Source organism: Phyllostomus hastatus, unplaced genomic scaffold, assembly GCF_019186645.2.
Source record: "Phyllostomus hastatus isolate PE091 unplaced genomic scaffold, TTU_PhHast_1.1 phas_scaffold_12, whole genome shotgun sequence".
Taxonomy (NCBI): Eukaryota; Metazoa; Chordata; class Mammalia; order Chiroptera; family Phyllostomidae; genus Phyllostomus; species Phyllostomus hastatus.
This window is the reverse complement of record NW_025334007.1, coordinates 19,559,747-19,572,613: the sequence shown is the minus strand read 5'-3', so window position 1 is coordinate 19,572,613 and position 12,867 is coordinate 19,559,747. Positions and strand designations below refer to the sequence as shown.

The window sequence follows — 12,867 nt, the reverse complement described above, 5'->3', positions numbered from 1 at the left end:
CGGGCTCCCAGCTGCCTTCCTCCCCTGTGTTCGGGCCCGTGCCCCTGGTACCACCCGGAACACAGACGGGGCCCCACCCCTTCCCCGCTGCCTAGCCTTCCGAGCCCCGTGTCCGCAGCCAGCCGCGAGACCGCAGACCCAGGGAGCGGGGGATCCGTGCGCCTCTCCTGGGCACACGGGACCCTGCGAGAAGGCTCTGTCTTCTTTTCTCCTCGCTCGCCGGCCCCACCTTCCACCCTCGTGGCCCCGTCGTGAACATGGGCCCCTTCTCCAAGGCCCATGGGTGTGCTTTCCTCCTCCTGCAGGACCTGGTCTCGGGGTGACTGGGGTGCTGCGCCCGGACGGCGGCCTGCAGCCTTCTCCTTTCTGCCTGCCCCCCTGCCCCGCCCCCACAGCACACCCCGCCTGCCCGCCCGCCATAACTGCCCACTGCCCGCCGCGCTGTGCACCAGCGATTGGCTGAGCGGGCTGTTTGCTCCAGGTTTCGGGCTCCACCCCCTCCACTCCCCCCAGGACTAGTTGTCCTGTGTGTGCCTGTGGCCTGAGTAGCCCGTGTTACACATCGGAGGCCTTATCTCTGGACGTCCCCCTGCTCCCTCCAGTCCCCACTAGACACAGCTGCGCTCCGCACATTTAGAGGCACCGAGTCATTAGAAGTGATGGCCAAGGTCGGTTTCAGAGCTGCAGTGCTATTGGTTTTGTGTCCTGCATTCACTGTGTGGACATTCATTGGCTCCCTCGTTGTGGCCTGGTCCTCTTGGACCAGGGCGGAGGACGGTGGCTGGTTTGCGTGTTGTACGGCCGTGTTTTTATGTGAGTGAGAAAAGCAGAGTCAGAAAAGAAGGAACATGAGCGGGTCCAGCAGTGGTGGTCCTTATATACCCAAGGTAACTGCAGGTAGACTCTGCAGAGATGATGGTGCGCTCCTGCCCCCTGCTGGACGGTTTTGGTACCTACTCACAGGCTGGTTTTTTCTTTCCCCCTTCCCCCCCCCCCCCTTTTAAAAGTATTTTTATTCGCCCTGGCTGGCGTAGCTCAGTGGATTGAGCTCAGGCTGCAAACCAGGCATCGCAGGTTCGATTCCCAGTCAGGGCCCATGCCTGGGTTGCAGACCACGGCCCCCAGCAACCACGCATTGATGTTTCTCTCTCTCTCTCTCTTTTTCCCTCCCTTCCCTCTCTAAAAATAAATAAATAAAATCCTTTTTTTAAAAAGGTATTTTTATTCGACAGTAAAATACACCCCAGCTGTCTGTGCCGGTCGGTAGATCCCTGTGTGTGGGCCTTTGCTTCTTTTTAAAACCCTCCGCTGTCTTTCAGAATGAGGTCAACGCGATCAAGTGGGACCCTTCCGGAATGTTGCTGGCGTCCTGTTCGGACGACATGACGCTGAAGGTAAGGGGATGGGGGAGGGCGGGCCGCTGCATCCTGGACAAGCCTGTGCCGTCCGTGCCGGTGGGAAGCTCGCTGCCGCTCCGGCCGAGAACTTGGTCACCAGCGCTGCCGGCCGCTGCACGTTTGCCCCGCGGCCACGCCAGGGCGCGCCGTCATCTGGCGAGCCACTGCCGATGAGCTGAGGGGCGTGCTGAGAGCCTCCCCCCACCCCCGAGCCCCCGCCAGCAGGCGCCCGCAGGATGCCGGCCGCCCCTCTGCCTGGGCGGCCCCTCTCGGCGGGAAGCCGTGTTTGCTGGAGCGGTCCCCCGTGTGCCCTGCAGATCTGGAGCATGAAGCAGGACGCGTGCGTGCACGACCTGCAGGCCCACAGCAAGGAGATCTACACCATCAAGTGGAGCCCCACCGGGCCGGCCACCAGCAACCCCGGCGCCAACATCATGCTGGCCAGGTGAGCGGGGCGGCCCCGGGCCCGGCGCATGCGGCTGCTGAGGGCAGCCTCGCCCGCTGTGGCCGCGCATGTGGCTGTAGCAGAGGGGACAGAAAAGTAGTTCTGTGCACGTTACGGCCAGGAAGTGCCGCTTTGACCAGAAGGGGCAGAGACCTGGCCACGAGCCATGACTTGTATCCAGGGGAAGGACATGGTCGCCGAGGTGTGTCGTGAACGTGTTCATGCCCTTCCACACTGGACAAAGAGTCGCCCCCTTTGGAAGGACCCCACCCGGTGGGGCTGTCGGGTGACGCCCGAGTAAAGCTCAGCACCCTGTACCCGCACCAGGCCGGTAGGAGGGTGGGCCTTGTGTCTGGGCTGCCGGCACGCTGTTTCGTGAAGGTTCTCCCTGCCTCAGAGGAAGGAAAGCAGAGGTCAGCGTGCGCTGGGGATCTGAAAATCCACGTAAATGCCTTGGAAGGTGCTTTTGTGTCGGGAGACACCCAATCCCTTCCTTGTCCTTGCGGGCAGCAGGTGTGGACAGGACGGACAGGACGGAGCAGCGCCCAGCAGGTCCGCGCTGGGGGAAAGAAGGCCAGGCCCCAGCTTCATGGCAGGTCCTCGCCCTGGCGTGGGGAGAGGGCTAGAACTTGCCGCGCTCAGGAACGCGGCTGCCTACTTGCCCGTGATTGCATTGTAATTCCCAGGGCGCGGATACCTGTATTCGGTGAACTTGCCGTGTCTCCGAACACTGTGGTCGGTGACAGCAATGCTGTTTCAGATCGCGGGAGCGTTTTAGAACACGCAGCAAACATTCCCCAGACACGCATGGGGTCCGTGTCTGTGGGAAACGCAGAAACCCTTGAACGTGATATTGGCGTCTCCCCAGTGCTGGCCCGAGAAAGAGAGGGAGAGAGGAGGGATTTGCTGTCAGTGCGCCGAGTCACGAAGTAGACGGGGCACAGCCGGTCTGCCCGTTGTCCCCGGAGACACGGGAGCAGTGAAGGGAGACCCGGGCGTGCCCCTTCGTCTCTCGGGGAGGCGGGAGCAACCGCCGCATTCCTCGGTGACGCCTCCTCCCGCCTCCCCAGCGCGTCCTTCGACTCCACGGTGCGGCTGTGGGACGTGGAGCGCGGCGTGTGCGTGCACACGCTCACCAAGCACCAGGAGCCCGTCTACAGCGTCGCCTTCAGCCCCGACGGCAAGTACCTGGCCAGCGGCTCCTTCGACAAGTGCGTGCACATCTGGAACACACAGGTAAATCCCCGGGCGCCTCGCTGACCGGGCTCCGAGCAGCGGCGGCGGTGGTGGGGGCGGGGGCGGTGGGGGCTGAGGCAGGAGTCCCTCTTTTACGCCCGGGTAGCAAAGGGGGAGTCGGTGTCGGGCCATTCTCCTGTCGGGACGGCGTTTGAGAGGATGCAGCCCCCGATGGAGGGAGAGGTGGTCGGGGCTGCTGCAAACAGCCGGCGACCCGTTCTGTGTGATCTCGGGTGGGTGGAAGGGCTGCCCTTGCCCCTCTTCCTCCAGCGCCCTCTCTCGATGCCCCGTCAGGTGGGCTGCCTTCAGGGCACGCCCCCTGGTGGCCAGGGTGGGTGGTGCAGGAGCCGTGGTAACTGCCGGGGAGCAGGAGGAGGTGTGGACAGTCGGGCCTTCCCCGGGTCCGCCCCCCACGAACTAAACTCCGTCCCTGAGGACACAGAAAGGCAGTGGCAGGCCCGACCCGGTACCAGCCGTCGCCAAGCCAGCAGGCCCCCCCCAGCCCCCCTGGGGAAACACGAACCCCGGGAAGCAGGCGCACAGCTCTCTGGAACTGGTGGTGGTGGGAGTCCTGCAGCAACGTCGCGCAGAAGCGACACGAGGCCCCACCTGCCGTCAACAGCGCAGTCAGTTGTTCCTCGCCTCGTTCCTAACTCCGAAGCCTCTTGGAAACGAAGCTCAGGCTAACCCCCAGCGAGGCGATACCCCATGTGAATAGGAGAAGACATGCTGTTGTTGGTTTTGTCCCCCCTGTTCCTGCCACCTCGCGGCCCTCACCGCCGTCAGCCTTTGGCCAGGAGCGGAGAGTGTGCGCTCAGCGGGCAGCTCCCCACTCAGGGCAGGACGCTCGAGGGCCCCGTGTCCGCAGCCGGCAGTGTGGAGTGGAAGTCCTTTTCCCTCCTGCATCTTTGGGAACTGCGTGACGGCGTGTTGGGGGCGGACGGGGGCCCTTCCTCTCGGCCGGGCTCCCTGTGCTCTGCACGCCCACCTCACTGTGCACGACACGTTTGCTTTGCTTTGCAGAGTGGAAGCCTGGTGCACAGCTACCGAGGCACTGGCGGCATCTTCGAGGTGTGCTGGAACGCCCGCGGGGACAAAGTGGGCGCCAGTGCGTCCGACGGCTCTGTAAGCAGTACCCATGGTTTGCTGGAGGTGGAGGGCGCGGGGCGGAAAGGGGGGACGCGGTGCAGCTGGCGCGGGGGCTGTGGGAGGGCTGGCCGAGTGTCGGGGAAGCCCCCTCAGGTTCCCAAAGGCCGTGTGTTCGCTCTTGGGTTCTCATCGGCCCCGCCACTAGGGGGCGCTGTGACCCCAGTGGCTGCTGCCGTCACCTCACTTCCCAGCAGTGCCCCTGACCCGACTGTACTATTTACGCAGGGTGGGTCGGTCAGATGCTCCACCTTTAGCCTGTAGTCAGAGCTGCTGTGCACGTGCGTGACTGTGCTGATGAAACTTTATCTGTAAAGCACAGTCGGTGGGTCTGACTTGGTCCGTGGGCCGTGTGACCTGCCGGCCTGAGCCCTGAAGCCATCTTTGCATAGTCTCCGGGGACCCCACGGGCCTTCTCCTTCCCCTCAGGTGTGCGTGTTGGATCTGCGGAAGTAGCCGGGACGTGCTGCCACGGAGAGCGGGCGAGAACGCCAGCGGACCGGTGGACGGCGTGGGGGGGTGGCCGCAGCCTTCGGACTCGACCCTGTCGGCCTCAGCCCCGCGCGGCCGAGGCGCGCTGGCGTGGACCTTGAAGTCAGCTCATCCCTGGCCACGGAGCCTCTGTTTTCCCGTAGTCCTCATCCAGACGTTGGACACACACACACACACACCTGTCCCAGGGGCAGCTCGGGCCCCCCTGGGGCGTGCAGCCACCAGCCGCGTGGGGCGCGGTCTGGTTCCCACCGGACAGGCTGATGGCCGAGGCAGGAGGGGGGCGGAAAGCTGTGCCAAAAAAAAAAAAAACCCAGAAGGAAAAAAAAATGCTGTGATAAAAACCGAAACGGGAGGGGAAAAAAAGAAAAAAACAACCTGGAAGGGATGGAGAAGGTCTCCTGTGGGGCTTCTGCCGTTTCCCCCGAGCAAGTGGATGCCGTGCTGCTATCGTGGAGAAGGACGTCCCAAGACCAGTCTGCGGCGGTGACGTGCGCGACTTCGTGGTCCTGCCCCGGCCTGGCTCCCAGCGCCGCCTCGGTCCCGGGGCCTTAGTGCCGGCGGGAGTCCCGCCCTCCACGCCGGGGCGGGTTTCGCTCGGTTCCCCTTCCCTCCGCCTTCCAGTGGGGTCTCGATGTGCAGACATGACGACAGTCTTTGCCAGACAGCTCGGTGGCCCCCTCCCTCCCTCCTTCCCCCCTCTCCCGGTCTCTCCGCCCCTTATCACGGTCACTGCAGATCTGAGGTCTCACGGGCACTCCCAGCGCGCGAAACAAGTGCTTTACTCGAGGAAGAAGGCAGGGCAGGGGGACTTTTTACAGGAGAAAAAAAAATGACTTATAAGAGAAAGAGCCTGGAGTATTTTTGGAAAAAAAAATATTTTTATGTTAAAACGATTTTAAAATCCTGAAATGGCCATCAGACATAGCTTTGTGTGGTTTCATATTTTAAAAATATTCTAGGGAGATGCAGGCAGCGTGCGAGGGGGTGAGTCCCATCTTGCCTTCGGCGGCGTGGCTGGCGGCGTGGGGAAGGCGCTGGGCGGGAGGCAGGCCCCGTGGGCAGCGGTGGGGCCGTCTGGCTGGAGGGACTGGTCCCCGCCCCCGGCTGGGGGACAGGGTGGCGTCTCCCAGCCGGTCCACCTTCGTGCTGCGGGAGGGACATGAAGACCACTGCCCTCTGGCCCCGAGGGGCACACCCCAGACCAAATGATGCTAAGTGAGCCATCCAGGCGCGCAGCTGGGCTCCGTGGCCTGTGCTGGCGGCACCTCGTTCCACGGGTGACGGGCGGCTGCGGGGTCCGCCTGGCTGGACAGAGACAAACACGCGGGGAAGGAAGGGCCTTCCATCCTGAGGGTGAAGAAGAGACAACATCGCCGCTCACCTCCGCTGTCTCCGTCTGCCCTTTCCCTGCAGAGAGCCGACGGGGTTTTCCTCCTCCTAACGATCTTTTTACTGTTTTTAAACAATTAAACGTGGCTTTGTTCCCACGGGAGGTTCCTTTCCTTGGGTCAGGGGACCTCGGTCCGGTCAAGAGCCCCGCACCGAGCCGTGGGGGAAGGACCCGCGGTGTCCTGCGGCCGCAGCAAGGGGCCGGAAGGGGGCCTGTCCGGGCGCAGGGCGCAGAGGCCTCCGCCCCAGCCTGCGGACGGGATGTCGCTCAGAGGGCGGCGTCTGTCCACGCAAGATCCCATGGTGGGGTGGGTCCGCGTGCCTGGCGGTGTGGGGTGTGCCGGGACCAGCCGTCTGCGGGCTCCCCTTGCACACGCGCGTTCCTGGAGCCCTAGCCCGATGGGACTGGAGCCCACCCTGCGGACGTGTGCGCAGGCCGTGTCCCGGCTCGCGGCGAAGGTCCTGGTTCCATGCGCTCGCCACGCCCACCTGGAAGGGCAGCTGGAGGCGCCCCTGCGGCTGCGGCGATCATTTCGTGCCCCGGGAAACCGTGGGTTCGGGACCCAGTCTGCGGAGGAGCGGGTGAACGGCGCCCCGGCCTCTCCCCAGATAGAGACGTGCTCCCCTGCGCGGGGCATCCGCTGTCGGCGGTCCGCCGTGGACGGCACGCTGCGGGGGCGGCCAGGACCGGACAATCCTCACGTGAAGGCCGGGGCCAGGGCCTTGCAGACGTGTGGCCTGGCGGGGCCGAGGGCAGGAGGCCCCCGAGCGCACGCGCTCCAGATGTTGGCCCACGTCCCCAGCTTTCGCACCGCCTGGCCACCGGAGGACAGCCCGGCCTGGCCCCAGGGGGACCGAGGGGGAGAACGCGCCCGCGCCACTCGGGCCGACCCTGTTCCGGGCGCACGGACCGCCTGCCGCGCCAGGGACGCTCGTCTCCAGAAAGCCAGCTCGCCTGTGTCCCGCGGCCGCCCGCGGGTACTGGGACGGCCCTCGTGTCCGGCGCCTCCGCTGCGTGCCCGGCGCTCACGCGACCAAACAGACGCTGGACGCGGGGAGCAGACGCCGCGGGCCGAGCCTCCCAGCGCCGTGGGTTCGGCTGGAGCGCGCCCTGCACCCGGCGGCGGGCGGCCATGGGGAGGCGACCCGCGCGCCCCCAGGGCCTCGACCCCCCGTCCGTCCCAGGTCCCGGAGCGGCGAGAAGTGCACTTTGCCCCACGCAAGGGTCTGCTTCGTCCCGGTTACGTTCCTCATGTGAAACCCGTTCCACGCCTCTCCCCACCCCCTTTTTTTTTGGAGTCGTGTTCCGTGTGCAGGGCAACGATGCCCCTCCCGCCGCTCACCGAGGCGTTGAGTCCTGGCTCCTGCGGTTTTTATTGTCTGTGTCAGACGCGCCGGCCAGGTGTCCTCGCCCGTCCCCGCCTCCGACGCCGCCCCGGCCACGCAGGTCCCGTTCCGTTCCCCTCACGCCCCGCGCGCACACACGCGGACGCAAAGAACCACCTCGTGTGTCGTAGCTCATTCATTCCCAGAGAGAATCCACACATCATATTCCGTGTCTTGAATAAATTGCTCTATTTTGATATTAGACGACGTGGTGGGCGTGCTTCCTTCGTCCTGCGCGGGCCCGTGGGGTCCCTCCCCCACCCCCGGAGTGGAAACGGCGCGTTCTCTCACGAGCACGGGGGCCCGTGCAAGTGCGCCTTCCCAGGCGGCTGCCGCCACCTTGGGGACTGATGGCCGTGGGGCGGGCGCGGCAGCCGGGTGTTATGAAAGGCTGCCGTCCGTGCTGGGGTCGGGCTGGGGCTTGGGGCTCGGGGACCCCCGGCGTGGTCTGCAGGCCGTGCAGTCCCAGCACCCGGGGGCCGTGGACAGCGACTTCCGCTCCGTGACGCAGACTCCGGTTCGGCGCACACGCACCGCATCTGCCTGGGCCTGCACTGTGCGGGGTGCTGTCACCCACGCCGCGGTCGTCACTGCAGGGGGCGGGGTCCGTCGTTCCGTGGGCTACCGGGGCCCTCCCGCTCAGGTCGGACAGGAGCATGGAGAGGGCTCCCCCTCCCTGCCTGCCTGGGGCCCCCGCGTTGTCTGGGGCGCAGCCTGCGGGCTTCCGTCTTCCTCCAGTGGCTCCCCACGTGGCCCAGCCCGCTCCCCACGAGGTGGACGTGGGGTGACGTTCAGAGCAGCCGGCCCCTGCTGCCACGGCCGCAGGGAGGCCCCGGGAGGAGTGGGGGGCAAGCTCTCCACGGGCAGCCGGGAGACCGCACCCCCACGGCTCCCGGGCGTGGAGGCGTGTGTGGCCGCGGCTCTCGTGGCTTCAGCGGCCACGCTGGGAACCCGTGGACAGACGTTCGCGGGCTGCTCTGTGTGCCGCAGGGGAGAGCAGATGGGGGGGCACACAGTGTCCCGGGGCCGCGTGGCTTCCACGTTCACGTCACCTGGCACCCTTCTCTGCGGCGATCGGACACGTGGCCCTCGGGCCCCGGAGCTCGGCCTAGTCTGCCGTCTTTGGGGGCGCTGTGCCCGCACTGAGCTTCCGTGCGTGCCCTGCACCCGTCCGTGCTGGGCCTGACGGAGGCTGGGACGCTCCTCCCGTTCACCGGGACTTCCCACCCGCGGGGCTGGCCGTTGGTGAACCCGGGCGTCACTCCGAGCTGCAAGCGGGGGGGGGGGGGGCGGGAGGAGGGGCTGAGGCATGCTCCCACGGAGCACTCGGAAAGTGGCCGAGCGGCTCCCCCCCACCCTGCCCCACCCCAGCGCCTGGCCCCTTGTGCTCTGAAGCGTCCCATCCATGACCAGGGTCAGCCCAGCAGGAGGACGGGGTTGCACGGGCAAGGTGCCTCCCAGAGCTGCGGGCACGGACGCCTGAAGTGCCCGCCCTGAACGGCGGATTCAGAGCAGCAGTCGGCGCCACACAGAAGGCAAGTGCAGGGGAGGGTGGGGAAGGGCCAGGGCACTGCCCTGCCCTCGCTACACAACCCAGCTCGACGGGGCGGCTGTGTTTGCAAGAGAGTTCGAGACCAGACCCCCTCAGAGGTCTCTGACGCTGTGGAACGGACCAGTGGGTTCCAATGCAGTGGGCGCTGTGCAGTAGGAGCCCCTTTCTCCCAGAACTACGGCCCGAGACGCCGCTCCCCACCCCGCCGACCCAACTCCTGTGTGCGGGACAGTTCCCTCGGCTCTTCAAGGGCTCCCCACGTCGTTACCTTCTCCCCGAGCCATCACCACCATCATCGCTGTTTCCCTGGCCCTCCACGTGCCCGCGCAGACAGCCTTACTGGGAACCTGCCTGCAGCACAGCGGAAATCTCCTAAAGTCAGTCGTCCTCAGTTAATCGTTTGTTCGCTCAATTATGTCTCTCTTGTTCCCCAGGTGAACTGGATGGCCCACACTCCTGATGCTCGGGGGAGGCCCCAGGGCATGCGCAGAGCTTGGGGATGGCTCCACCCACGGAGCAACCGTGACAACGTCGTTGTCTCACCCTCTCGCTCAGCTCACCCCTTATCCAAGCCCCGCCCTCAGCTGGCTGGTGGTTGGCACCCTCTAGGAGGGGGCGTGTGAGCTGACAGCCACATGGGTCAGCGCTCTTGTTTGCAAGCTTCCGAACCTGGCGCTGGCGGGCAGCAGCCTAAGAGGACTCACGAGGATGTTAGGAAACTGAAGACCCACGATTGCAGGCCACGCAGACAGGAGCAGCCAACCTCAGGCCGCGGGAGGGGCCCCCTGCAGACCACACAGGGTACAGGCAGCACTGGGCACCGCCCACACCTTGGTTCCGGGCCCCTGAGCGTCCCTGGAGCACAGTGGCCCTGCATCCAAAGGGACGCGCCCATGGCCACGCCCTCTGCACAGGCGCATCTCCGAGGCGCACACCTCTGCGCAAAGGCTTCTAAGTTAAAAAGACTTGGGACGCATCTGATTGGCTTTGCCAGTTTCTGGGCCTGCCTTCAGCTGCAAGGGACACTGGGAAAGCATGCAGCTGGAGTCTTTGCCTCGTGAGTGGGGGCGAGGCCAGCGGGAGTCCTGAAAGAGCAGGGGCTTTGCATGCTGGAGGCAGACAGCGTGGCAGCCCAGAGATAAAGAACACCGAAGTCACGCAGCAAAAAGGATGGTCCTGCACTCACCCGTGTCCCTTTGGGATCAGCTCCGAGCTTACAAAGATACAAGGCCCAGGCCCAGGGCCCTGGATCCATCTGTGGCTGCGGGACCCCAAAAATACAAAGCCGACACATCCTGCAGAGCCGTTCTAGAGGGAAAGGAAGTCCTAACCTTGACTTAAAAGGTGTCCCTTGGGGGAGCTTTCTTCAGCATCCTCAGAAAATAGTATCCCGCTTTGCTATGGACGCCGGGCTGGCTTACAACTCTAATGCATAGTACAGTATCTCTGCCAAGACATATATATTTTTTCAACCGATGGAAATATGGAAACCTAGACAACGATGTGAGCATAAACCAGATTCCAAGGATTCCTGAGATTGTCTTTGCTCTACACAGCATGGGGATGGAACGCTCAATTCCAGATCAAAGCTGCCTCTTTAACGCCCTCCTGTGGTTCCCTGAGAACATGCAGCGCCCGTGGGGACCAAACACTAAACTCCAAGTCAAAGCTGCCTCTTTGGCGCAATCCAGTGGTTCACTAAGAACATGCAGCACCCATGGGGACCAAATGCTGAATTCCAGGTCAAAGATGCCTCTTTGGAACCCTCCTGTGGTTTGCTAACAACATGCAGGGCCCATGGAGACCAAATGCTGAATTCCAGGTCAGAATTGCCTCTTTGGCGCCCTCCTGTGGTTTGCTAAGAACATGCAGCACCTATGGGGACCAAAGGCTGAATTCCAGGTCAAAGCCGCCACTTTGGCGCCCTCCTGTGGTTCACTAAAAACATGCAGCGCCCGTGGGGACGAAACACTGAATTCCAACTCAAAGCTGCCTCTTTGGCGCCCTCCAGTGGTTCACCAAGAATATGCAGCATCTGAGGGGACCAAAGGCTGAATTCCTGATGGGAGCTGCCTCTTTGGTGCCCTCCAGTGGTTCACTATGAACATGCAGCGCCCATGGGGACCAAATGCTGAATTCCAGGTAAAAGCTTCCTCTCTGGCGCCTTCCAGTGGTTCACGAAGAACATGCAGCACCTGTGGGGATCAAAGGCTGAATTCCTGATGGGAGCTGCCTCTTTGGCGCCTTCCAGTCGTTGACTAAGAACATGCAGCGCCCATGGGGACCAAACACTTAATTCCAGGTCCAAGCTGCCACTTTGGCGCCCTCTTGTGGTTCACTAAGAACATGCAGCACCCCTGGAGACCAAAGGCTTAATTCCTGATGGGAGCTGCCTCTTTGGCGCCCTCCTGTGGCTCACTAAGAACATGCAGCATCCATGGGGGCCAAATGCTGAATTCCAGGTCAAAGCTGCCTCTTTGCTGCCCTCCTGTGGTTCACTAAGAACATGCAGCGCCCATGGGACCAAACACTAAATTCCAGGTCGAGACTGCATCTTTGGCGCCCTCCTGTGGTTCACTAAGAAAATGCATCACCCATGGGGACCAAATGCTGAATTCCAGATCAAAGCTGCATCTTTGGCGCCCTCGTGTGGCTTGCTAAGAACATGCAGCGCCCATGGGGACCAAATGCTGAATTCAGGGTCAAAACTGCCTCTTTGGTGCCCTCCTGTGGTTCACTAAGAACATGCAGCGCCTGTGGGGACAAAACACTAAATTCCAGATCCAAGCTGCCTCTTTGGTGCCCTCCTGTGGTTCACCAAGAATATGCAGCACCTGTGGAAATCAAAGGCAGAATTTCTGATGGGAGCTACCTCTTTGGTGCCCTCCAGTGGTTCACTAAGAACATGCAGCACCCATAGGGACCAAATGCTGAATTCCAGCTCAAAGCCGACTCTTTGGCACCCTCCTGTGGTTCACTGAGAACATGCAGCGCCCATGGGGACCAAACACTGAATTCCAGATCAAAGCTGCCTCTTTGGCGCCCTTCAGTGGTTCACTGAGAACATGCAGCGCCTGTGGGGACCAAACACTGAATTTCAGGTCAAAGCTGCCTCTTTGGGGCCCTCCTGTGGTTCATTAAGAATATGCAGTGAGCATGGGGACCAAAGGCTGAATTCCAAGTGAAAGTTGCCTCTTTGACTCACTCCTGTGGTTCACTAAGAACATGCAGCACCCATAGGGACCAAATGCTCAATTCCAGGTCAAAGCTGCTTCTTTGGCGCCCTCCGGTGGTTCACTAAGAACATGCAGCACCCATAGGGACCAAACACTGAATTCCAGGTCAAAGCTGCCACTTTGGCGCCCTCCAGGGTTCACCAAGAATATGCAGCATCTGTCGGGACCAAAGGCTGAATTCCTGATGGGAGCTGCCTCTTTGGTGCCCTCCAGTGTTTCACTAAGAATATGCAGCACCTGTGGGGATCAAAGGCTGAATTCCTGATGGGAGCTGCCTCTTTGGTGCCTTCCAGTCATTGACGATGAACATGTACCCCCATGGGGACCAAATGCTGAATTCCAGGTCAAAGCTGCCTCTTTGGCGCCCTCCTGTGGTTCAGTAAGAACATGCAGCACCTGTGGGGACCAAAGGCTGAATTCCTGATGGGAGCTGCCTCTTTGGTGCCTTCCAGTCATTGACTATGAACATGCAGCGCCCATGGGGACAAAATGCTGAATTCCAGGTCAAAGCCGCCTCTTTGGCGCCCTCCTGTGGTTCACTAAGAACATGCAGCACACATAGGGACCAAACACTGAATTCCAGGT

The 12,867-nt window shown here is 62.7% G+C and overlaps 1 protein-coding gene across 4 annotated transcripts in view; it reads left to right on the top strand.

Annotated features, from left to right (window-relative positions):
* Positions 1-5,639, top strand: part of TBL1X (transducin beta like 1 X-linked) — a 108,734-nt gene extending 103,095 nt beyond the window's left edge. For all 4 annotated transcript variants that reach the window (XM_045855876.1, XM_045855878.1, XM_045855874.1 and 1 more), the window contains 5 exons: positions 1,320-1,394; positions 1,715-1,842; positions 2,913-3,078; positions 4,102-4,203; positions 4,654-5,639. In XM_045855876.1, the coding sequence (XP_045711832.1) occupies positions 1,320-1,394; positions 1,715-1,842; positions 2,913-3,078; positions 4,102-4,203; positions 4,654-4,680 (498 nt within the window). In that variant the 3' untranslated portion in view covers positions 4,681-5,639. The remainder of the gene's footprint in view (positions 1-1,319; positions 1,395-1,714; positions 1,843-2,912; positions 3,079-4,101; positions 4,204-4,653) is intronic.
* The last annotated feature ends 7,228 nt before the right edge of the window (positions 5,640-12,867 follow it).